Genomic DNA, 26,761 nt, shown 5'->3' on the forward strand with positions numbered 1-26,761 from the left:
AATTTCTGGGAGCCCCTCCAGCAAACTCTAGCTGAAAATAATTAGGAATTAACACTGCTAACATCTTGGTTTAATATGCTATACTACATGAAGACTCTAGTCCTGTGGGTAATAACCACACTCTACTTGCTATACTTTAAAGGAAACATGCAGGAGTGATACTTTTACCCCACATACTACTTGACCTCATACTACAAGGCTTTAGAGAAACATGTACTTAATAATAAATGGGATATAGTGTAAATTTGTCATTCCAGGATTAGAGTTTTTAAATAAAGTTTGGAAAACTATCCATAACAGATGGATTCCATGCTGCATTAACCTACTGTACAAAGCTATCGTTGCTGCTTCCAAAGAAGTAGTAGTGAAAGCAACTCTATCCACATGACCTAGTTTCCAAGTTACCAAGCCTGAAGCGAATTTAGACCATTTTCTTTTAACTGAAAAGTAAATGAAGTTAAAATAAACACAACAAAATACTGAAAGTAGCAATTTTTATTGGAGTTAAAATTATTTACAAATAACTCAAAAGACATACTTCATGAAACTGGTACAAACTTGATTTAAATTTTTCCTGCCGTTAGCTTTTGCTCCAAAGATCACAGCTGAGAAAGACTGTATAAAATAAAAATAGGATTGGAGTCAGAAAGGTATGCTACCATTCTAGTTTCCAATGGCTTGTATTTACATCAATATATACAGTGGAAAACATTACTTTAAAACTTTAGTTAACTTGCAAGTAGGTTTCAAGTACCCTTAAAGCAAAATCTTTGATGGGAATCTTCAGCCTATTATAATTAACAAAATGGCTCCCTCCCAAGATCTACTTTCAAAAGCTGCAAAATCATTTCATAACCATGCCAGAGCGCATTCTAAGTGTTTAAGTGAGAGATTGTATAAAATGAAGTGGCATAGAAAGCCGAAAGTATTGATATACGGCTGGCTTCTTTAAAATCCACGCTCAACTTTGTTATTCACATTGAATACAGGGGGCACTCTCCCTGTAGTCACTTAAGTTGGGTCTGCATATAGGAGAGAAAGCATAAGTAATTCTTCTACAATAATAATAAAACCCCAAAGAAATCTGTTTGGTCTGAAATATCCACAATGCACCTTTTCAAAAGAGGAAAAAACCCTACATAACGAAAACCTTACAACAACTATGGCCAGTGTTAAGACATTGCACTTCAGATGAGATCGAGGGAATAGAAGAATAAAAATTAGATTTTTTTTTTACATTTATATATGAGTTGTTAAATTTGCCACACAAAGAATATAGGAATATAGAAATATTTTAAATTAAGACAAACGAATATGTTAGAATAAAGAATATTGAAAAATGTAATGGAAATCAAATAATAATGTACACTGGAGCTCTTCAAACCGTAGCATTTCATTTACTAAAAATTCTTAACATGTATCCACCCCACAAGAGTGCTTTAATTAAGAGATTTGATAATATATGGAAGATTAGACTGGAGTTTAATATTTTTAAAAGCATGAAAATAATGAAAAAGTATGAACTCATCAGAAGCCAAAAAAAAGGAGTAAAGTGGCTTAGTGCCACCTAAGATTGAATAAGAAAACTTTATAAGTAAAAATGTTTTTGTGCAACAGTGAGACTACGATTAATGTTTAAAATGTCCATGTTCAAACTGCCATGCATTTTTTTATTTTATTTCAAAGGATCAGGGTCCTAAACACACACAAGATATAAAACTATAAAAACTAGTGTAATGTTAAATATTTAGTTAAATTTCCCTCTTCATATGGCAAATCAGATAAAAAGTATAAATGTAATAGGTACGGGTCATGAGAACACCAAAATTCCATTCAAGTACAGTATGGCCATATTTTTAAAGAGGCAACCCTACTTGGTTTTGCCTTGTAGAGGTTTGCGCACCATTCTCGGATTAAATAAAGGACCTCTGGCAACTTGAACTACATACAGTATATGTACTCAGAATAGTGTGAATGTTGGAGAATAGGTTAACTGTAAATATGCTGGAACAAAAACAGCTGAAATCTAGTTGAACAATGGTACATAGGTGAGAAGGTTTGGTAGTGAGAAAGTGGGGAAAAAATGAAAAAATTTAAAAAGCTTTCCATTTTAATAACTATTGCTATTACATTATTTAACATCTAATACACTGGCAGTGCATAAACCATATTGTCTGTTTACTTTTGCTCAGTTGCTCGTACAAACACTTAAAATGTAATGTTCTCTTTTAGGGAAATAAAAAAAATTAAATTGATAATATATACCTATACCTACAGAAATTCTGTTTCTGGGTGATTTTGTTTGTAGACATCTTTAAGGTTTATGAACCTTTCATGTTTATGTTGCTGTGGTCAAGCCCTAAAGGTGCCCATACACGGTGCGATGATCGCACCAGTTATGGGCTGAATCGCATTGCAATGCATTCGTTTGCATGCGATTTGCATGAGATGCGATCGGAGGGCAGTACAAAAAGTATGTACAGTACTTTTTGTACTGTGCGATGACGCACGCAGGAGCATGCATCGCATGGTGCAAACGCACCTTGTATGGGCACCTTTAATTATAGAACATACAAAACAAAAATAATGTGATTAACAAAAAAAATAGCTTTTTTGTAATTTTGGCATGTTCTCTAAAGTATATAAAACAGATCAGTAGATTGGACATTTCCACCACTCTTGGGTCTGTAAGATACTTTTTAAGCATCACCTTATTTCTCCTTTCTAAAATGATCATTGGAAATATCTTTGCAGACAAAAACAGATTATCCAAAAAGTGCAAAGAAAAGAAAGGAAATGGTTAATGTTGCTGCTAATTTACGTGAGAGGATCATTAATGTTATGTTTAACATTGATCCACTACTAGATTTGCCATCGATTGGCAATAACAGATGGACCTCCATATATTAATAGCTCTGTGGAAAGTTTAGACAATGTAACATCCATCAGATAAAATTACCCCAAAATAAAGAAAAAAAGAACTTCTATTCAGTGTTTTGCATATATGACAGAGGGGGTTTTCTTGTGCACAAACCTTGGTTAGTATACACAGTATAATCAAAGGTGCTGTCCCGGCCAAATGCAGTACATGAAGACAAATGTAACCCATCCAAAAAAATAAAAAAATGTGTTATTTATGCCCAATCCAAATAAGTAATTATACACATACACAGCCTTGCTACCAACACAAACATATCACGAGTAAACAACAGATTCCCGTGTACCCGTGACTTTAGTCTCATGTTTAGTAATAAAGCCTACAAATAACTGCTATCAAAATAATTTATAGTAAAATTCCCACATCGATAACATGGTCATTAAATTAAAACAGTATATAATTCTGGTCCAAATTCCAATAAACATATCAATTAAGGAGAGCCATTACTGCTGAAATACAACTTAAACATCCAGATCAATTTTGCAGTGATTGATCTTTGTTCAAATAGTGTTTCAGAAGTCTAATCTTAACGATTACCAAAACAGAAATGCAGTGTTTGATTGTGTTTCAGAAGTCTAACCTTAATGATTACCAAAACAGAAATGCAGTGTTTGATTGCTGCAAAGGGAGTAGAACTTGTGAATAAAACCGCTAATTGCTGTATCATTTTATGGATTGTGCATCTCTATTGTGTTCAGAACACTGTAAGGACAAGTTATTACTCTGATGCAAAAATATTTAACTTAATAACTTTGTGTACCTTGAGGAAAATCTTACATGAGAACATACTGGGGTATGAGTTATCTAATTTATTGACAAGAGAAAACAAAATAAAAATTTACAATAGTACAAAAGAAATAGTTGCTCATAAAACATATACTTTATTTTAATATTTTGCCCTAAGGAGGAGCATTTATGGATAGTCCACAAGCCTAGTGTCACCGAATACAGACCATATGCAAAGGAAATATAACTGCATATTACACCTTTTGGGATTCGTGCTGAATACGGCTTGCTCTGATGTTAATCAGTAAAGCATTTCAGCCCTGCTTTCAATTAGGGTTCTCGTGTAATTAATTAATTTTTTTTTTTTTTTTTTATCAGCCTTGACAAAAAAGTAATAGTGTATAGATTGCTCAACAAACGTTTAAATCGTGCAAGTCAATCTTTTAATTCTTTAGCGGAGTCAAAATACTATTACTTCTAGCAGAGCTATTACCTAGAACAAGAAATCTTTGCTTAACCAATGTAGATACATCAAAAGGTCCAACTTGCAAATTAAAATGTAATTTATCAATAAGTAAACCAAGCAATGATCTGTGTAAAAATTAAAAATAATGTCATGACGTATAGCTAAAGCCACTCTTTGGAAAGTTAGCTTTGTCTCCTCGTGTTGCACGAGGCCATGAGCAAATACACAACCTTCATATACCCCCGTTCTTCTGCTAACAACCAAGATTATAAAAGTCACAATCCTGGGTGAGAGTACAAGATTAGTTGCTCTAGAAAGAATCCTTAAAAATGAATATATCTTTATTAACATTTTCACATAAATATTGCTAAGAACCTCAACTATTTTAGGTTTTCCAGAAAATCAAAACTACCTACAGCGTTTCTTTCTTAAAGTTTTTAGATATAGGCAGAGATGCAGTTGGCTGTACAACTATACGATATGGCTTAGATAACTGTTCTTCGTTCTAAGACAGTCACATTCTGTTATGGTGTGCATCGGATACAGCCTAGTGGAGAAAGTAGTCTGTCTGATGCAATGAAATATAAACTCGTATGTAGGTCTAGGTTGTCACAACATTTCTCCAAGACAGAAGTTAATCTCTAAATGTTCAAATGCTTTTTTTTTAATCTTTAAATGAATAAAGTAGCTTAACACAGAGATCATTTGCCCCGTTGGAGGGACCTATTTGATTGGTGGCATAAATGTATCCAAGACCCTTTCATTAATCAACATTCTGGTGAAGAGTGCCCGCTGTTTTCTTAGGTTGACAAAAAGGCTTAAAACATGTCATTGCAAGGTTCTGCAAACCTGCGCAGATCAGCAAAGGTTTCATGAAACTAAAAATAACACAAACCCTTGCATTGCACTTAAGAAAGGCATGTCCCCTGCCACACAAGGCCTTGCAAATTACTGTGGCAGAAGGGTGGTCAAGGAAAAAAAACTCCCTGAAATTCAAATAAGGGCACATGCCTCCTCATATATATTAGTCCAAGATGACACCTGAGATGGACCACCTGAAATATAAAAATAGATCCCTATTTACTAATTGAGTACATAATGTACAAGTGAGCTATCGACAGAAGCGTTTCCAAACTTGCTGCGCTCTGGCACTCTCAAAAGCCAGGGTTTACCGGCCTTACCCACTGTAATTCAGTGCTGCAAAGCTTTACAAATATCACAACATAATTGAGTCAACAATATCCACAAGTCTTAAATTAAGAAAAATTAAGAAAAAAAAAAAAAGGTGGGGACTGGGGTAGGGGAGTACACAACGACGACATATATAGAAAATACTTTTCTAGAACAACGTGTTATGAGGAGTGGAAGCATCTAGTATAAAAAGTAAGCAAAATAGCCAGGGGACAAAAAATCTATGAACAATATTCTAAAAAGTTTTATATATGTCCTAAAGTTCTGGAAGCATTGGAAAGCCTATAACAAAGCAACAAAAAAAAAAAAGGAAAAAAAAACCCACACACAAAAGTAACCTCTTGTCCAGAAATAAACAGATTGAGCTTCATTTCATTTTCACACCAGTTGCGCTGTCTTTGTACCTGGCTGGCAGAGAACACAGTACTTCAAAAGTAAAACAGCAGTTGCACGATCAGCAGCAATTTCTTTGCGATTTTACGTTTCTTTCCTTGACTGGCCATGAAAAAAAAAAAAAAAAATTATCCAGAGGGGGAAAAAAATAGAAGACATTTAAGCCCCCAACGAATTCTATTTTAACACAAAAGAACTCAAATACTGCAAAAGTTTAAAACAGTCGGGCATCTTAGCCCTCTGGATCTTAAGTTTAAAAGCCGCCATTATGTTTGGCTGTAACCTGGTTGGTGTGGCAAACTCATGCTCAACGAAAACTGCAGAACGGGAGTCCTGTTTGCCTTTTTAAAATAAGTAGCACAGACAAGTGTAATCAGTGCATCCTCTGGGACTCTATAAACATGACTTGTTCCTTTTGCAGATGGAGAATATCCAGCATTAATGAGGGTCTGTTGACAATAGAAACCTAGCAGTGTTCCAAATACTCAATGACTCTGGAGATTGACTTCTGTCCTGTTGTTCCTACTGCACACTATAAGAAAGAAAAAAAAAATACAAATATGCATGTTACAAAGACTCAAAAATCTTGCTTCTATTACATTAGTACACAATACAGTTTGCGGATATTGATATGCCAAAAATAACACTTGCAGATTTTGTAATGCAAACCGTTAAAGGGCCAAGGACTAGGACTAACATTTTCAGATGCCATCATAAGTTGCTATTCAATATACAGCTTCTGGCAGATAGGTCACCATTGGTGTCCGTTTCTAAGAATAAAATACTTGCCACTAGGGAGAATTATAGGTTTTATTTTTAAGGCCACTTCAGTTTTAGAAGGAATGATCAGTTATCCCCTCGCCGGCCGCATTAAATACCCCTCATTGAACATGCATTGTAAAGTCAAATAGTTCATTGCATTGGTGTGTGTTGCTACAATACCCATAAAATCTCAGGTTCTAGTTTCCAGTCTTTGTGCCTTCTACCCAAACAAAAACACATAAGCATGTGGCAAGGGAAGCCAATCCCAGGGCATTTTATTCAATCCCAGTATTCAAGATTTACAAATGCTCAATCCCTGGATTGGCTCCCTATTAAAGAAATAAAAAAAAATAATGTGCCTGCCCCCCTAACACCGGCCACCCCACACAGCTACTTACATGGTGATGCAGCCGGAAGCAAGGCAATAACATCTAATGATTTATTGTAATCAGCAACTAAAAGGCTGGTGAAAATGGGGACTAAAGTAAAGCTGTTATGTCCCAAATGAAAATGTGAATCCGGGTCCTTCTGACACTTAGGCCCTTATTCTGGTTGGTGCGGCCGGAGCCGCATATGCGGCTCCGACCGTGCAGGCGAATCCCCGCCTTCCATACGGATCGCCACGGCCGTCCGTACGCGGATATGTGGCGATCCGCATGAAATTGGACGGGGATACGCCTCCTCCATGGTGGGAGCAGCCCCTGCATTCGATGGTCGCCGAACATCGAATGCAGGGCCGCACGCTCCACCAGGTCCCGCAACACAAGACCACACGGACACTTGTCCGTGTGAAATCTTGTATGGGGGCGGGCAGCTGACATCCGGCGATGTCAGATGCCCGCCCCGTACCCACGCGTCACGGCCTCATTACCATGCATACGCCCCGCGTTTGCATGGGAACGCCCATGAAACGCGGGGCGTATGCATAGGGTAATGAGGCTAAGTAGCCCCTCACGCCCCTCTACGCCCCCTGTGCGGCGTATAGAGAATCCTTGCGGCGAAATCGCCTGCACATGCGCAGAGTGACCTCTGCACATGCGCAGAAAATAAACATCGGCGGCCCGTACGCAAGCGGGAATATCCGCACCAACCAGAATAAGGGCCTTAGTGTGGGAATGTGTAGTTATCAAGGCATTTTGGGACAAAGTGCTACAAACACTTGTTAACACAGGTATGCCAGGTGCAGCGCTGAACGCTAAAAGCTGTGTTCTAAACACATGTGTGGGTAGCACAAATAATGTACACGATAAAACATTTATATTTAACTTATGTGCACTGGCAAAAGTGCTGATCGCAAGATCGTGGCTTTCCAAGGACGGCCCCGACTTTGGGACTTGGATATCACTGATTAATCACACGGCAACGCACAAGAGACACATATAGGAGTAGAAATAAGATAAGCAGTCATACTAAGACATGGCATAGATTATACGCTTTAGGTAATTCACAGCATGGGATTGAATTAATAAATAGTTTTACAATAAATATAATTATAATTGTACATGGTATTAGCTCACATTGCACGAGAATGTAAAAATGTAGCTCAGGTAAATTTCCGAAGATCGTATAAGTGAAAAGCACAGGTTTAAAGCACGATAAGAATAGCCGATTTTGCACAAGTTATTAGCTCATAAGGCACAGAAAGGTAATAACGTAGCATATGTAAATAAATGTAAACAACAATAGCTGGATAGCAAAGGTATAGGGTTTGGTATACACAGTTATCGCGCATAAGCGGTGTTAAATCGACATATTTAAAAATGTACAGAAGTAGCCCTCATGTTGTTAGCAACCCTACGATGATAGCTCATTAAAAGCCATGCTTTATATGAAGGTCCGATGCAATAACCTAATTTCTAAGATTAATGAGAAATGCACTATGACGACACGGTGTTGCATATTTAGACACAGGAGCCCCAAAATTGATGTAAAACCCGTATAGCAAAGACAATGAAGCTAAGGTAGTGATAACTGCAACCCATTGATGGGTCCTCCCTCTCTCTTTTTGTTTTTCGATACATGATTTTCTGTCTGTTTTTTGTTTAGCTGTATCATTGGTTTGTTGATATGTTGTAAATGCACAAGCAGACACTGCAGATCTCACTGGTTGTGCAGCATATTTGCTGATGCCATATTTCTGGATATATCTGCATATGCAGGTCTGCAAAGTAATGCGGTTTTTAATGTTTGTGTACAATGCAATAAAAAATAATGTATAAAAAAAACAACTTTTTTTATAAACAGAATACGTCTTTGGCAAGTGTGTGAATCAACATTTTAACATGTTACTCCCTTGCGTCTCCAGATTAAAAAGATAATTATCATGCTGCTACCAGTCAGGACAAGAACAGCCAGCTATAAACATAATATTGCTGTAGCAGAGTCGGAACTTATAATTAGTTCTTGGAAACGAGCTACAGTTCTTGTATCACTGGGTCAACTATATTTTAAGAATTTTTATGTTTTCATTTGTTTATCATAATTCCATTTTTTTTTTTGCTTTAGTGTATAACCAATACTGTTTATGATAAATAATTTAACACTTCCAATAAAAAAAATAAAAAAAAAAACTTACAAAAATAAGGCACAACTAAAGTACTTCTGATACAGGCTGTGTGTGCGCAAATATATCAGCATGCACCCTGCTTTTTATATGTACAAAACTTCACATCTGAAAATATGGCGTGGGAACGTCTGGTCACTTACTGTAAGATTCATGAAACCTAGAAACTTTTTCAGCATTTCAGTCATTATTGAAAAGTCGCCATCAGGTAAATAGCTCCGTACAGTAGTCACGTTCATCTAAAATAGTTAAAAATAGAAGCAATGTATATAGGTTCTGCACATAGGATTGTCTAGATACATGTGAGATCTACAAATATTAAAAACAAAGACTAAACAATGATAACACCAAATCCACCCAGTGAGTGACTATAATTTAGGTTTAGTGTGTCAAAATAGAGATCTGAAGAGCAAACGGGTCTTTATCTAGAACATACGAAAATGTATTTAAAAAACAGCACTGACCGGACTCTCCTGGCAGAGACAACCCAAAAGCAAAGCCGTGTAGGAGGCCACAATGCAGTCTTCCATGTGTTTGCCTGCATGCTGGAGGGCTGTAAAGAAGGATGAATAAAATAACAAATTCAGTACTAGCTCTAGTAGGAAGCTACATAAAATATACCAGTTGTAGAAAATAAATCACAACATTTTCATAGATGTAAGTATAACCGATCGACCTTGAATGCTGTTCTGCAAAGGGAAAACTTTATAACTAAACTGTTACAAGGTATGATAATGGGACATGGCAACAATGCGCACAGATACAGAAATGAAATAGCGGTGTACCAACTGAATAATAATTTCAGATATCCCCAACTTGCTGGAAGTTTTAGAGGAAATGAATGCTATCCCGTGTCTGTTTTCTTACTTGCCTTTTGGAGAACCAAATGGTGAAAGCAATGCCATATAGTCCATTTAGGTTTACCATGTTATGGATTGAGGAATATCCCAATTTAGAGATCACGTTGTCTAAATAACGTGTCTTTGACCAGTGAAACCAATGTCAAGTTCCTTCCTGCTCTTTATCAACTGTAGGAATATTCATTAGTTTACCTTCTGAAAAAGGTATTTCTCGTAGGAAGTTCTTCCCTAATACAATCTGAATCTCTTAGTTTTGAGCTCTTTCAGTATTAGATTGTTAAATAGATTTGATCACACATTGATTCACAATGTTCTGATTCTTGTTATATTTAGAGATACTGGATAATATTGAAGAGTATGAAAGGACCAGATTACTATTCTAAGTTGCAGTTAGGGTGGCCAATACCGGAGTCTGCAGGATCCCGGGATTTGGCCCCTAAAATGCCGGGATTTAAATCCCAGGATTGGAGTTTACAATCCCGGGAATTCGGGATTAGACTGCGCATGCGCAGTCTAATGCCGGGCAGCATCTGAGCTGGTGCTCAGACGCTGCCCGGCTTCTCCTGTCCCGGGCAGTGTGGCTCTGCACAGAGTGATGACGTCAGGTCTCGCTGCGCAGGTCACACAACATCTGCCTCGTCCTGTGCGCGTTGCGCTGACCTCCCGCCTCCATGAGACCGCCCACCCAGGCTGCCTGCATTCGTCCATTCCCGGACCCCCCTTCCATCGCCCGACGCCCATGCTATATCCGCCCGGCTCCATCGCCCCACCTGCAACACACCTGTAAGTAAATATGGGGGCGGCCGGCGCGGGTTTTTGTATTAGGGAAGCCAATTCCAGGAATCCCGGGATTGGGCATTTTTCAATCCTGAATTCCGGGATTGAAAAAATGCCCCGGGATTGGAATCCCTAGTTGCAGTGCAGGAAGAATCTCAAGAAAACTGTATGAAAAGGTCATAATTCACTTGCAAAAAGGAGTTTTTTTGTTGGTCGCACAAGACCCCGAGTAGATATGGGTGGACCCCCTGATTTACGTGCTTAATTTCTTAATTTCTCAAATAAGAATACTGGGGGTGTGCTACCATCGGACATGAGAGTTTGATAGAAACAGGAGAAAGAAGAAGAATGTCCTATGTCGGTGCACCAAAAACGAATAAAATTTTTCTTTTATTAATTCTATTTAAGAACTGCGAGATAAAAATAAAGACATATAATAACCCTGAGGAAGCTAAAATCTGCAAAGCGCGTGCCGGCTAGCGGTGCGCATGCAGATGCTTGCAACTTTGTTATTTTTCTTACTTATGTATTTTGATTGTGTGTGATAACTAGTGACCCGCTGCGATAACCCCCATACCTATGGTCACTGTCCTAACAGTTGGAGGCGGCTCCACTGGGACCACTGCAGTCAGTTACCCCGGTGTTGTTCTAATATCTGAGTGATCTTAGAGCGTTCTCACGCTAGATCCTGTACACACTGGACAATCGGTACTGATGCACTTCACCCATATAGAGGGGGTTACGATTTCCAGACAACAGTGACGCGCTGAGACGGCTCACACAACGGAGCTTACTGTCCAGCACGCTCAGTCACTTGGAGGTGGCTCCATCTGGATATTCGCAGCCAGATACCCTGTAGGTGCACTGACACCTGTGCGACTTTGGGACATCCCAATATCGCACATACAGGATAATCTGTTTTGGCCTACTGCGTCCATATAAAATAAAGGGGGTGCAACCTCAGAGGGATCCTCCTTAGGAGTTAGAAGTGATTTTCACTCATACACTGAGTGATTATCACAGTGTATGGAGATCCCCCACTGACGTTATGACCTCATAGGCAAAAACCCCCTAGACACGCAGTCAGAACCTGCGTCACTAAAAACTAATACCAAGAGGTTTTTTTCTAAACCCGCTCGTGTATATGCAACCTGGTCTGTCAGATTCTTACCTTTCTCTGACTAGACCAGACACACAAATACAGTATTACACAAACACTTTCCCAAACATCTGCCTGCCACCTTGGTTTTAAAATTGTGTGAACCCCACCCCTGTCTGTTATTATATGTCTTTACTTTTATCTCACAGTTCTTAAATAGAATTAATAAAAGTTAAATTTTATTCGTTTTTGGTGCACCGACATAGGACATTCTTCTTCTTTCTCCTGTTTCTGTCATAATTCACTTGACTTTCAGATAAGCAGCACAAACTAGATGTTGGGGAGGAAATCTTGACACACTAGAGCCTACGCAACATTACAGGTTTTTTTTTTCCTATAGTATCATGCAAAGGTTCTAGGCAGGTGTGGAAAAACTGCCTCAATGTAAGAATGTATTTTAAAAAAAAGAGAAGTGTTAGTTTATTTTCAACAATCCACAAAATGCAAAGTGAAGGAACAGAAATCTAAATCAATTTGATGTGACCACCCTTTGCCTTCAGAAAACTCAGGGATTTTGAAGGATTAGTCAGGTCACACCAAAAAAAGGTGATATCATTTCATGTAGTTTGAAACCAGTCATTAGCTAAAACAAACAGGCTTATAACTGGGTGAGGAACTGCCAGACTGCTACAAAGGAGAGGTTGTTGAAGACCATTCCATGTCACAGGTCATATACCATGGCATGGCTGAGCACAGCAACAATACACGTGGTAGTTATACTGCATCAGCAAGGCCTCCAGGCAGATATATCAAAGCACACTGGGGTTTGAAGTTGTGTTCAAGCGCTTTTGTAGAAGTGCAAATAAATGGGCAGCACTGAGGACAAAATGGTCAGCCAAAAAAAACTTGCACTAGATGAAAAACAAATCATCCTTATGGGGCCTACACATATAGCGAGTGTGCTGAGCGATCTGAGCTATGCTAGATCGCTCAGCACAGTGCTTCTCAGTGCACACACACACTGCAATGTGTAGTGCTGAGCGACCTGTCAACGCCAGTGTTCTACAGTGAGATTCTTTCTGCTATCGGCAATAGTGCTGCTTTCTGCTATCGCTGGCCCCTGAACACACAGCAATGTAGGGTCATTCTCTAAGCGATCTAGTCACATCGCTTAGAAAATGGCTAAAAATTGCTGTGTGTAGGCTCCATTACTTCCCTTCAAAATAGGAAGATGTCCAGCAGTGCCATCACCTTAAAACTGGCGTTAACCAGTGGAACAAGGTACAACCATCTACTCTTCATAGACGTCTGACCAGAAATGGTCTTCATGGAAGAATTGTGGCCAAAAAGCCATACTTTTACAGTGGGAGAAAGGCCAAGCAACACAACTATACACAAAAGCAGAAAAAAGGCAGCAGGAGTCATTATAAGTTTTTGACTAACAGAAGATTGTTGCCTAAGATTGGTACAATAATAATAATAATAATAATAATAATAATAATAATAATGTAAGCAACAGCAATAGGAACATAACTTAACCTATCAATTGCATTTTTGGAAGCCAGAAAGGGTTGTCTGGAAATTAAAGACCTACCAATGTCAAATATACTTCACTATTTACAACTTCTTGCCTCTGTGAACTGCTGATGTGAGGAAGAGGGTTGAATGAACTTATATTTCCATCCTCGAGCCAAACAATGAATCCTTTTATCCAGAATGTTTCTGTATCATAGTGTCTAATTTTGCTCCAAGGAAAAAAAAAATCTGCAGGATTTGCCAAGCTGTATTTACACCGACCATTTACCATCCATAAAGCCAAAGGGATTTTTAAATCAAAGCACAGGATGCTTTAGTTTTAGCAGAAATAGCAATGACATCTAAAAACAAGCTTCAACCAATAATAAATGCTCTTTTGCATAATAATGGTGGATTGAGTTGTGAGGATAACTTCTATGGGATCCGATACGATTTCCCGGCGGTCGGGATCCCGGCGTTCGGAATCCCGACACTGGAATCCCGACCGCCGAAATCCCGACAAGGGGGGGACATGGATCGCCCCCCCTTGCGGGCTCGCTGCGCTCGCCACGCAGCGGGCCCGGTGCCTCGCTACGCTCGGCACGCTATTTTATTCTCCCTCTATGGGTGTCGTGGACACCCACGGAGGGAGAAAGTTTCGGGATTTCGGCAGTCGGGATTCCAGTGTCGGGATTCCGACCGCCGGGATCCCGACCGCCGGCAAATTAACCGCATCCCCTTCTATGGTCTTTGTATTTTACAAACTGCACGAAAAAAACAATCGTCCACCTACTACAATCTGAGGTTAACTACATATGAAAATACTTTCATGCACTCCATATGATTATGTGGACATCTTTAACTACATATGCCCATGTTTAGGAACTGGTGAAACCTGATGATCTAGAATGGTTTAAAACAATCATGAACATTCTATTTCTACACTTGACCTGACCCCTGAAGATGTCTTAAAATGAAATGCATTGGGTATAAAGTCAGTAATCCACATTTGTCCGAAACATGCAGGCGACTCAGATGCCCCCCCCCCACACACACATATACACACACACACACTACAGTGATTTTTTTGGCCGATCTGACAATGTTTACTGCAAATCATACACTAATGATTTGCTCTGCAGTCCCTTGGATCTTAATCTGCATCTTCCATGCTGCAGGGAAGATCAGAAAAAGCAGCTAAAGATCTATGGCACTCTAGTATTCGGGTGCGTTTGCGCGCTCAGGGTTGCGTGCGCATTCATGCACAGGTATTCAGGCGCTCGTCAGGAGCAGCAGTGTGCTGTCGACGGGGTGGGCGGGGAATGAAGCGTGTGGTAGCGATGACTGGCACACACCTACAGGTCCGTGCATGGAAATTTTCCAGGGGTTGCCCGCACCAGCAGAGAAGCCCAGGAAAACTTCCTTTTATAATATACAACGGCGGTTAACATTATTAAATCTAGAGTTAAATATTTGTCAAAATCTACTCTGCACAAAATCTTTTGTCCATTACTGAGGGGGAGTTCAAGGGAAATCTTAAGACAAATCTTATGATCACATATCTTTCTAGTATGTGGGCACCCTAAGTTCTATCTGTGATTGTGAATTTTGCCAAAATGGATGTTTAAGAAGAAATTGAACACAATTGTGGATAATGTCTTTTATCTATGTAAACACGGAGTAAAAACGTATTATTTTAAATTGAATTTTTTACGGTTTATTAACTGTGGCCCATTTTAGAATTGACTATTGGTTTTAGGTGGTAAACAGTACTGTGCCCTCTGACACATGTGTGTGTTTGTATATAAAGAGATCGATAGAGGTTGGCACAGGTTGCACACTGATAATATAATAGGTAGAAGTGACTAACATTTAAAAACTATTAGTCTTCAGTATAAGTCAGCATAATATCACTCCTTAACCCTTTCAATGCCAATGTCTAGTCATGCTCAACAGCCCTAGTGCTAGTAGCAGATCCAATGGTGAGCCACTGTAAAGAACATTACCACTGTACACGCACACACATCCGGGTCAATTTTGTTGGAAGCCAACTAGCCTACCAGTCTACTTTTGGATAGTGGGAAGAAACTGGAGTACCCAGAGAAAACCCACGCATGCACGGAGGGAATCTACAAACTCTGCACGGTTAGTGCCATGGTAGGAACTGAACCCATGATCTCAGTGCTGAGGCAGTGCCGTCCGTGCTGCCCCATCTGTATACATCAAGTCCATTTATACGCACAAAAACATATACTAGGAGTTAGCAGGAGAATAAATATTAATTCTATTTTATAATTCACCGCTCCTTTTTGCAAACAGCAGCAGTGCCTACAGAGGATAGAATGTAAGATACATACAGAAGTGCTATTCACTGCATAAAGTAGAAAAGCTCTTGCATATAAAAAGGTACCTTTGTTAAGATCAAGTTCTTCATCCTCTTCTTCCTTCTTTTCTGGTTCCTTCTCAGGTTCCTCAGAATTTGGGCTCTTTTCAGTTGTGACCCACTGGATCTCTCCTCCCGTCTCCTGCCATTCACCACTCTTGTCTAGCGGTGCTGCAGGAACTTCTTTGATGAGCTCATCTGTCTGACTTTCAGCTAATAAGGCTGCTTGCTCACGCTCCAGAAAAAGCTGAAGAGAATAAGATTTTTGCCTTAGGCTCAGGGGTTGGCTTGTAGATGACAATACAAAGTATTGGTCCACATTATTCTACTTTTTTTCTATTTTCTTCAAAATTACAGAACACATCCAATTAATGGTATAAGTATATAAAACTTAGTAACACCTTCAATTTGCAGTCAAAGTGTAATAAAACTAAACTTACTTTGTAAATTCACCCAGAAACCACTGCCTGCTGGACTACACAAAGACTTGTGTCAAATGTATTTATAAAAAAAAAAAAAAAAATGATATGCACCATATTGCCTTAAAACATGCATTTTCATGGTGTACCTGCAAATATCAGGTATCCCTTAAATCGGATGTGGGGAACCTTTTTTGTGCCAAGGGCCGTTTGTATAGGAAAAAAAAAAAAATCCTTCGGGGGCCTTATGCAAAGATTTCTCTTACAAATTGTCCTGCTGCAGCCGTCCCACGCTCCGGCGGCTGCCGCTGAATAGGACTGACAGTCTCCGGCTGCTGTTGAATAAGATTTTGCGAGAACTACCGACCTCTCGCAAGAATTCCACTGTACTTGACTCCTGGCAAAGCCACCAGGCGGGTGATCGGGCCACTCACACAGGCTAAGGGGGCCGCATACGGCCCCTGGGCCTGAGGTTCCCCACCCCTGCCTTAAATGCACAATAAATACATGGACATGCAGCAGAAATCCCCCATTTTCAGTTGCAAAAACAGCCCCCTTCTATGTTAATGTGGGCTGCTAACTTAGCATATACCAAGCTCTAGGATGTGAGCAAGTGCTGATAATTCATAAATATCCCCCAAATTAATTTAGCCAAGAACTTAAGTCATTATTTGGTGGATTTATATTAACAAAATAATAGAGTGGTTCAATAAGATGGGCAGCATGAGATTAAATCGTTCTACTGCTATCAATGCACCTATCATATCTCCCAATTCAAATTTGTATTCAAAAGGAAGGCATTGGGATGTGTTGATTATATCGATAAGCGAGCAATGCCTTTGTTTGAGCTTAAATTTTGCAGGGAAATGAAATTCTTTAAAAAGAGTGCCAAAAAGATTCTCACATAGGGCCAGATACACTAAGCTTCACAAAGTGATAAAATGGAGAGTCATAAACCAACCAATCAGCTCCTGTCTGACATTTTTCAAACCCAGCATGTGACATGGCAGGTAGGAGCTGGTTATCACTCTCTATATTTATCACTTTGTGAACCTTAGGGCATCTGGCATAGGGCATAATATGTAGAAATCCATTACTCAGAACAAGGTTTTCTTGCCAGAAAGGTCCATCAGCCATCCCCAACTATGTTACGTCATTCGTCTATCGTACTTGACGCAATCTGCGAGCGATATGGGCAGCTCGGGACTTGAAAAGGACTGTTGTAAAGTTTTAAGCTTTAAAAAAGGTGAAGTGTAGCCCATTTCTCTTCCCAAGTCCGTATGTAAAGTATAGCTATAACAATTCCCCACCTGTACTAATGCATGGACAGCATGAAGATGACTGACTTCCCGCGCACACTCTTCTCCTTCCTCGCTAAAGGAATCGTACGATCGTATGGTCTCCATGTTCAAAAGGCAGTGCCGATTTCTAGCACTGTACTCAACCAAATTAATCAGTAGACCCAATCCCTAAAAATGGAGAAAAACACATTTTACATATCAAACCAAAATATAGAAAACTGAAAAAGGTATATTTTAACATGTTCAAGTTAACTCAACACTGCGCTGAAATGGATATTTCCTTGTTAAGTTGCCATTTATTCAGTTACTAGTTTCTTTTCCTTAAACAAAAAGCATAATTCCTATTTATTATACTGAGATGAGTTAAAAAAAAAAAATATAAACCTTAAAATGTTGACCGTTCTTTGAGTACTGGAGTGGATTACTAGCCATGCCCCAATCAGTGAGCTTGTTTCAGCAAAACATTGCTATCAATTGTCAAACTATAATGAGTATATAGGTTAATTGCTTCTGACAAAACAGACCCTAGTGTGTGGTGGAGAGTTCAGACTGTACGCAACAGTGACTAAACTTATGTAAATGTATGATAAATATTACATGGAAAGCTCCGCACAATATGGTGCAGCTAACTAAATAGTACACAGACTTTTCTGTTCGTTACTAAAACATTTTAGACAAAGAAAGTGGTTTCGTGCAGTGCCCCTCAATAGGACTACATGACAATAGGACTACATGACAATAGATCAATTTTAAACAGAAATGATTCAGTAAAAGATTAATGATTTAAAAGGTTAGTACATAAATCTGTTCAATGTAGCGCAATTTCCTAACAGGTTGAATACATGAACTTCATATAAGAAGGAACAGTCAAGCACAATATTTGTCCAAAGCAGTATATCAGAAGCCTGACATGACTTCATGTATTTCCATTTACCCAAGTCCCCAACCTTACAAGTCCAGATCTGCCCCTGTTAAGTGGAACACTGCCCTCAGTTACACAATCCCTTATGGACAGTCACAGTGACTCTTCCCAACTTGGCAATATGGCAAAAGACAGCCAGAGGCACAGAATGACAGGCAAATCGGTCAAAAATTGCACGGCAGCTATGCTTACATACAAGCTACAGGTGCTTCCTCATACATCTAGCCTCAGTAAGCCATGCAACGTGAAATGCCTTGCCTGAGTGAGCCACCATGTCCTGAGCAATGCTAATCTCAGGCGTCTTTTTGTGAAAAAGGCATCCTAGATCACAAAGCAGTGCACCTGGGAGGCATGAGGCCAGGTTGATTAATTTGATACATGACACTTAGTCAGAGACATAGTCAAACACAGATATACAAGTGTCATATCAAAGAAATCCAGTGTCTCCTAATGGCTTTCTGTTGCAACTAACATGCCTTTTTGCGTGACTTACTGCAGCAAAGTTGAATGAGGACACACCTGTATCATTGATTTAAGACTTTCTGAATGTGCAGTATGTTTCATTGCTACACAACGGAGGAGAACAATTTAATTATGACAATACTGTACAGAAAATATATATAATTTTTCTTTTATTCTAAAGGCTAAACATGCAAATACAAACTTACCAAAACTCTAATATCAAATCTCTGTTCTTGAGGTAGGTACTTTGGAACTAGAAGAACACAGTTCAGTGCAGTACTAATCAGATTGTCCTGTTCACCAGTCTTTGTACTGCCCCATTCTGTTTACCAAAATAAAATTACAGTTTATTTCATATATATCAATGACAGGTTATTAAGAGATACAATGTTTTTATGGCCTTAAGATTACTCATTGTGTAAATGTGTGCAGGCATTTTAACTGTCTTTAGAACCCAAATAATTTCTCCTATTAGTAATTTACAATGTCAGTCTTGAGGCTAGAAATAGTAATAAACACAAACATAATGATGTAACACAGCCATGACTAACCTTCCGCCAAACATAAGCTTTCACATTATAATGCAATTCACACACACACACAGGGGTGACTTTAGGATGCGGCTATCCCATATTCAAGTCTCTGTAAATCAGCGTTGCTCTAAGCGAGGACTCCTAGACTGGTGTGTACGTCATAATTTAAAAGACCCTTGCATGGATTACAAGTAAAACCATAACCTGAATGCATACACCACTGTACACAGTACTTAACATGGGGCCTAATCCAAATTTGTACACAAACCCAGTTGTTTACAAGCAAATCTGATAGTGTGTGGGGTAAAGCGCAGGAGCAAGACATGTTCTTGCAATGTCGCTCACAGTCCTGATAATTAGTATAAACAAAAGTACACAATCTGGGTAAAAGGAGCAAAAGACCGGGGCCCGATACAAGTGATCTATGGAATGTCTCACATAATTACGCTTAATCCAAGAAAATATTGATTATTTTGCAATACAAAATAGTGTACAATGTACTTAGGACTACTAAATGCAAATTCTATTTGAGGCAAAAATAAGGAAAAAAAACAAAAGCACAGGAGTGCGACAGGTGTCTTACACCATCTTAAAAGGATACATGCAAAAACTATACCCTCTGTCCTACTATTCTAGAATCTACTGTGCAACAAACAAAATGGGTAGACTGCTTTTTTTGTATAGGGTGTATGCAAACTCAATTAAACTCAATCCTCACCTACTAACCAGTTACAGAATCAGAAAAATGATACATAAATAGAATGTTTAAAAATGCAAAAATAATTGTGTCTACATAGAATTAGATGCTATGGAAACGGTTAATGAAACCCAAATAATATGCTTTGAAACCTTAAAAGGTAATAAATAGGTAATACTACAATTTGTGTACATATACGCTTCAGAAAGCTTCCTAGAGTTGTGTGACTCACCTAAGGCTATGAACACACTGGCATTAAAGCACATCACATCGCATTAGTTTCTAATCCAACTTAAGCTCATGGAGGAGGCTGTGAAAATAAGCTCTTGTACCAAATGACAGGATATACTTTTTGTCTTGAATTAATGTATCCCATTTTAAACACTTCCTGTTCTATGCCAGTGTGCCTGACCCACGGTAACACTTGAAAACGTCATGTATCTCAAAGCAGATAAAAAAACCTTTAAAAATACATTTTGGCTTGCACAAGTTACACAAATATACTTACCGATAATTTCATTTCTTCCTAGAGATCCCATGACAGCCATAATTATGGGATATTTGCCCTTTTCTAGGATTAGATGGGATGATTTTTTCCCTAAGGACCGCCCACCTATGGTAAAGAATCTCACCCCTCCCCTAACCATGTGTCTTTTAAATGTCTCCTTTAGAATATTTAGGGAAAAAAAACACAACATTCCAGGAGGGATGGGAAAGGCATATGGGGGTATTCAATCCCCGCCACTATTTCGAACGGGGGAAACAGCAGCGGGTACCTATTCAAAACGGTCTTGTCTGACAGCATTGAAAATGCAGATTGACTGAACGGGCCCGACTTTGAAAGCTGTTGGGCCCGTTTTGTCGATTACAGCCGTGAATTGTTGCAATCATAGCCGAATCTTGACAATCCACTGCGGTTTACATGGACACGCCCCCATTTCGTCGATCGCAAAGCGGGACATTGAATCCCACCTGGTGATATGCTGTAGAGCAAAACGAAAACAGGCCAGGGTCACAGCTGTCGGTACATATCTACAGTCGTGACCCGGGATTGAATACCCCCCCCATAAGGTCTAGAAAAAGTGTGAGCAGACGACCAGGTGGAAGCTTGACAGATGTCAGATATCGATGCCTTTCTGGTAAGTGAGGTTGCTATTGGCCTTGTCGAGTGTGCCTTGATAACAGTTGGGATGACATGTTCTTCTAGCTTATAACAAAGAGTAATCAGACTTCTGATCAACAATGAACAGATGTCTAGTCTTCCGGATACTCTTCACTCTCTCTAAATAGATAGTAATCCCCCTTACTAGATCCAGGGTGTGCATTTTTTACTCCTCTTCATCAATACGATTGGGATAGAATGAAGGTAAAATAATTTCCGGATTGAGATGGAATTTCAATACTACCTTAGGAATAAAGTCAGGGTGTGTTCTCAGCGAAACCCTATCTGGAAATATAATCATGTATGGCTCTTCCCCCATAGCACCTGTATCTCACTGATCCTCCTGGCCAAGGTGATAGTTACCAAAAAGATAACTTTCCATGTATGTAACTTTGTGTCTGCTTCTATTAGGTGTTCAAAAGGCACCTTCATCAAAGCGGATAGAACCAAATTTAGATCCCATGGTGACAGCATAAATTTTCTATATGGTCGTATTTTCTTAATTGCCCTATAGAATCTAATCTCTTCTGTAGCTAATTTCCAGTTTAATAGCACACCGAGGGCTGCAATCTGGTTCTTAATTATTTCAGCAGTAAATCCTAGCTGAAAGCCTTCATACAGAAATTGTAATACTTGGGCTGTAGAATCCTTTGGATTAACCAAGGAACTACTTCGCCATGTCAGAAATTTTTGTCAGACTCTGCAATAGGGTTGGGATCATTTGGTCTACAGCATGTTGGTCGACATTGGTGAAAAGGTCGACAAGCATTAGGTAGACATCACTAGGTCGACATGGGGAAAGGTCGACAAGCATTAGGTAGACACCACTTGGGAAAGGGCGACATGGGGCTAGGTCGACATCACTAGGTTGACATGGGGAAAGGCCGACAGGTCAACAAAATCATTAGGTCAACAGTGTCTAGGTCGACAGTCAAAAGGTCGACATGGGGTTTTTCACTGTTTTGACCCGAATGTCGACAGTCGACATGGACACAGTTTTAAGTGCACCGCATCGCTCGCCATGCTTCGGGCACGGTGCCTCGCTGCAATTTGCACAATATTTTATTCTCCCACCACGCCCTAGTGGATGGTAGGGCATGAAATGCCGCCTGTCAGCACGTAAGCTCAAAAAACTGTGAAAAACCCCATGTCGACCTTTTGACTGTTGACCTAGACACTGTCTCTGTCATATCTCCTGCATGTGCTGCCGTGTCCTAACCGCTCACTTTCTGAAACTGCTGTAGGAATCCGCAGTATAGGCAGGGTACTGCGTTGACCGACCTCTTGTGTCAAAGCCCATAGGTTATTTTTCCTCCATAAGATATAACTAAAGAGGTAAGCCCAGAAAAAAATAAAAGCTACCCTACTCGGTGTATACTATTAGGTAGGACTTAAAAAAGACGGTACTTGTGTATTTGCAAGGCGCCCAATTTACATACGTACGGCCCGTAGGAAAATCGCATCACATGCAATTTTGCGGTGCTATTCGATTTTCTGCACCACTGCCCGCGTATCGCATCGCATGCCATTTGCGATGCGATTTTTCATTGTATAAGCACCAATGCGATGAGATGTGACGGTACTTAGTTTTAAAAGCACCCATGCACACCCCAACTATCCACGTCACTACAACGCATGGCGAGCACAACGAGCCCCGTGGTTACGCGTCCTCCTGACCCTTTCATACCCCCATTATCCATGTCGGCGTGGAGTTATTCTTAAAAAGTGTGGCGAGCGCAGCGGGCCCGAAGCGCGTTCAGCGCAGCGAGCCCCGCAAGGGGACGCGGAATACATGTAAAAGTAATCCGCGTCCGCTCGCCTCACTTTATAAAATCAACTCCACGTCGACGTGGATAGTGGCGGCATGAAAAGGTCGGGAGGACGCGTAACCGCGTCCGCTCGCCGCGCTTTAGGGTGCGGTGCATCGCACCGCACCAAAAATGGCATGCAATGCGATGCAATTTCACTATGCTGAATAGCCCACTAAGCAAATAGCGTAGTGGGTGCCCTGCAAATACACAAGTACCAAAAAGACACATGGTTATGGGAGGGGTCAAATTACATACCATAGGTGGGCAGTCTTTAGGAAAAAAATTAACCTGTCTTATCCTAGGAAAGGGGAAATATCCCATAGCAATGGCTGCCATGGGAAATGAATGCATCTTTGCAGGTTAAAACACACTGCAAATGGCAAACGCCAAAGTTTCTTTACCAAGAATTTGGTAAAGTATTCTCTATATTTGTTTAAGCATAAATACAAGGAACCATCTCCATAATGCCAACTAGAGGGTTTCTTGCAAATATTTGTTCAGAAGTATCTGTATCTGACAATGTGCTAGGAACCAAAACAAGGCTAATACCATTATCGTGCGTCAGGTTCAGCAGTACACCAATGATTGCCCGCATGCAGTCCTCCACAGCTTTGCCTACATTGCTGCCAGCATTGTGGTATGGGAGTGGTTTGTCGTGAGGAATGCAGATGCTATCTTCAGCGCGGTTAAATTTCTGGATGAACGCCTCACAGTGTCTAAGGGCTCTGTTCAGAAATAAAAGACACAGGAAAGAAAGTCAAAGTAATGATACTGAGCAACGTCCAGAAACACATCCCTCTCTTTCCATACCACTCAAGTTATAACTTTATTTAAAAAACAATTGTGAACATACAGACATTCTTGCCATCATCAAAAGACTGTTGGACTTACTTTGCTGAGGACACTATGAGTTGGGAATCTTTGTATGCAATTAAGTAACTCTGGTTTTCTGGATTGTGCACCGTAACCTGGAAAAACAACATTTACCGTTACATACAATAACTTTTTTTTAATACTATTTTCACTAATGGAAAACCACTTAATCTTACATTAAAAGAGGGAATAAAAAAAAAAAATAGTGAAGATGGCTGTAAAAAGCTGCTGTTCTCCAGCACCTTGAAACAACCATGATCACTGAATGTTTCCCTTTGCATACCATAGATGTGCGCAGGAAGATCTGCAATGTTGAGTGAACATAATTAGCGGTGTTGTGCCGCACACAATAACTTATTACAGCTACTTGAATACAGCTTTTAAATAGATTAAAGGGACCACAAAACTTCTCCCTAGAAAAAATAATTAACTGGTTTGTTGACTTTTGTGCAACCCTGAATATATAAAGGAGAGTTCATCCATTCTTCTAGCAAATGCTGAGCACGATAGAGAGAGAATTCAAAATAATACAATAACTGGCCAACCTAAATACGATAGGTCTGACCCTGTAGTCGGATGCCATTTCCCTCGAACTTCCCGGGACTGATTCCTTACGGTTTTGTACTTTTTGGTGCTATTTTAGCATAAGACATATTGCATTAGTTATATCTAGCCACGATAAGTCGCATGTACCATAAGATAAATCTGATAGGCTGGATTACGAGGCCTAGAAATGCCAATCATACCTCCCTGCAATATATTGCATGCACAAAAAGCACTCCATTTTCCATCAGATTCCAACAAATCAATAGTGCAGCACGAGTGATCTAGGGGTTCTATCCAACACTCATGGGACCGTGCATTGGATGGGATGGAAAACATAAAATTTGGCACTTGATACATCTGCCAGAAATTACGGAATTGCATGAAAGTGTGCAAAATCGTTGTAGTGTATGGGGCCTTAAAGCTGGGTACACATTGTCAGATTTTCATAAACGATATGCACGATAAAGATATGGTTTACAATATCAATGTGTATATCATTCAGTGTACTATATCGCCAACATGGATTGTGAACACGCTGTCCAATCTGACAATATAGTCAGTTGTTACATGTTCGTCAGGTGTCCCCGTGACGTCACTGAACAATATCGTTCAGCGATCATTAGTTTCATGGCCCTTTAGTTTACAAACCTACTATCAAATGACCAACTTACAGGAGCTCGTCTATTTCCATCCTCAACTCGCGGCCACGCCCCCTTCTTGCCGCTCGGGACATTGAATCCCGACCGCCGAGCTCCAGTCGAGCAAAGCGAGAACGGGACAGAGGCACGGCTGTTGAGCTTGCTCGACAGCCGTTCCCCTGACATTGAATACCCCCCTTAGTGTGTAGTGTTCGTACACATTTAAGATTATTTTGTTAATGAAATAAAAACAAACATGCAGGCATTCATGAGGAGCAAAAAAAAAAAAAGAAGACAAAGAAAGGATTTAGCAGTAGCTAAGAATGTCAATACTCTTATTTACAGCAAATACACACACATTTAGCATTATGGTACAGCATACAAATGTAGCTCCCCTAAACAAATTCGTCAGCTACAAAATCAGTAAGAGGGAGGGAGGGGGAAGAGAGAGAGAGAGAGAGAGAGAGAGAGAGAGAGAGAGAGAGAGAGAGAGAGAGAGAGAGAGAGAGAGAGAGAGAGAGAGAGAGAGAGAGAGAGAAAGAATAAATAAATATCAAGGTGTGGTTACTCACACTCTCCAGGACCCTCAAACACCTTTCTGCACCCCACAAATATGCAACTAATTTTTCCTCCGTTTCATTGCTGCCAAGATGATTTGCACATTCTTTAACTAGAGGGGAAAGCAAAAAAAAAAACATATCAGAACATCCTTTAAGGAAGTTTACACAGGCTTAGCGAATGGAGGCCGCTTTGCCACAAACCTTCCATTGCTAAAGACTAGTGTCAAACCTTTCATTCATTATCCGGTACAACCAATTGCATTAGATGAAAACATACCTTTGTCTACAATATGATCGAGTCCACCTAAAAGTCTTAGTTCCTCCTTAAACCAGTCGCCTGCTCGTTTTGATGTGAGGGATAATAATGTCTCCATAGCTAAATGACCAGACTGCGAAGAAAAGGCACAAAAATAATACATCTATGTATGACCACCTTAACATCACACACAAACCATAGAGCATATAAAAAAGGCAATAGCTTCTGAGCTACCATAGGTGTAAGGTGGTAAAGGGAAGTCTGAAGATACCATTGCATCTCACGCATACAATCTACTGTATTTAACGTTTCAAAGCCAGAAAGGTATCTATAGGTTGCCATAATTTTCTTACCTTCATAGGAAAGAAACCCATTGTAAAAATAATGTTCAATTGTTAAAAATAAATTTCCACACCAATATAGGCAGACATTTTCCAGGATATTATTTATAGCTCATGTCCATCCCCATCACTGATCATTGGGTATCCATTACCTATCACACCTACTGGCCGCTTGTACACACAGCCCAACCAGCTCAAGCAATAAAAACAGCTGCTTTGCATGTAGCAGTAAGTTGAAACTACAATCTGGTAAAAAATATATCAAGGAATGAACCACACAATTTTGGATTACAGATGTTATAAATATGGATTTGTGATTAATGGTTTCAATATGCTTTACCAACTGATATAGCGTGTTTAGAGAAATGTTAAACTACATTTGCATAAAGGCCCATAACACTCGGCGACTGAGCTGAAAGCAGCTCCGTTTACTCGTCTGAGCTGCTCTCTGTTCGAAAGTCGCCCAGTGTGTACAGGGCAGTGCTGAGCATGAGCGCTAATGCGCAATCCCGCATCATCGCTGGCCTGGCCGCTCATCTGATGGTATGATCAGCAGATAAGCGGCAG

General features: G+C 39.8%; 1 protein-coding gene across 3 annotated transcripts in view; it reads right to left on the reverse strand.

Moving 5' to 3' along the window:
• Positions 1-477: 477 nt before the first annotated feature.
• Positions 478-26,761, reverse strand: part of WAPL (WAPL cohesin release factor) — a 71,873-nt gene continuing 45,589 nt past the window's right edge. For 2 of the 3 annotated variants that reach the window (XM_083146342.1, XM_083146344.1), the window contains 10 exons: positions 25,875-25,986; positions 25,610-25,707; positions 23,872-23,948; positions 23,530-23,705; positions 18,984-19,099; positions 17,403-17,561; positions 15,701-15,920; positions 9,504-9,592; positions 9,183-9,278; positions 478-6,246 (listed from right to left, as the gene is read on the reverse strand). In XM_083146342.1, the coding sequence (XP_083002468.1) occupies positions 6,181-6,246; positions 9,183-9,278; positions 9,504-9,592; positions 15,701-15,920; positions 17,403-17,561; positions 18,984-19,099; positions 23,530-23,705; positions 23,872-23,948; positions 25,610-25,707; positions 25,875-25,986 (1,209 nt within the window). In that variant the 3' untranslated portion in view covers positions 478-6,180. The remainder of the gene's footprint in view (positions 6,247-9,182; positions 9,279-9,503; positions 9,593-15,700; positions 15,921-17,402; positions 17,562-18,983; positions 19,100-23,529; positions 23,706-23,871; positions 23,949-25,609; positions 25,708-25,874; positions 25,987-26,761) is intronic. The other variant, XR_014444399.1, reaches the window with a different exon arrangement.

Source organism: Crinia signifera, chromosome 6 (genome assembly GCF_055691185.1).
Source record: "Crinia signifera chromosome 6, ASM5569118v1, whole genome shotgun sequence".
NCBI classification, from domain to species: Eukaryota; Metazoa; Chordata; class Amphibia; order Anura; family Myobatrachidae; genus Crinia; species Crinia signifera.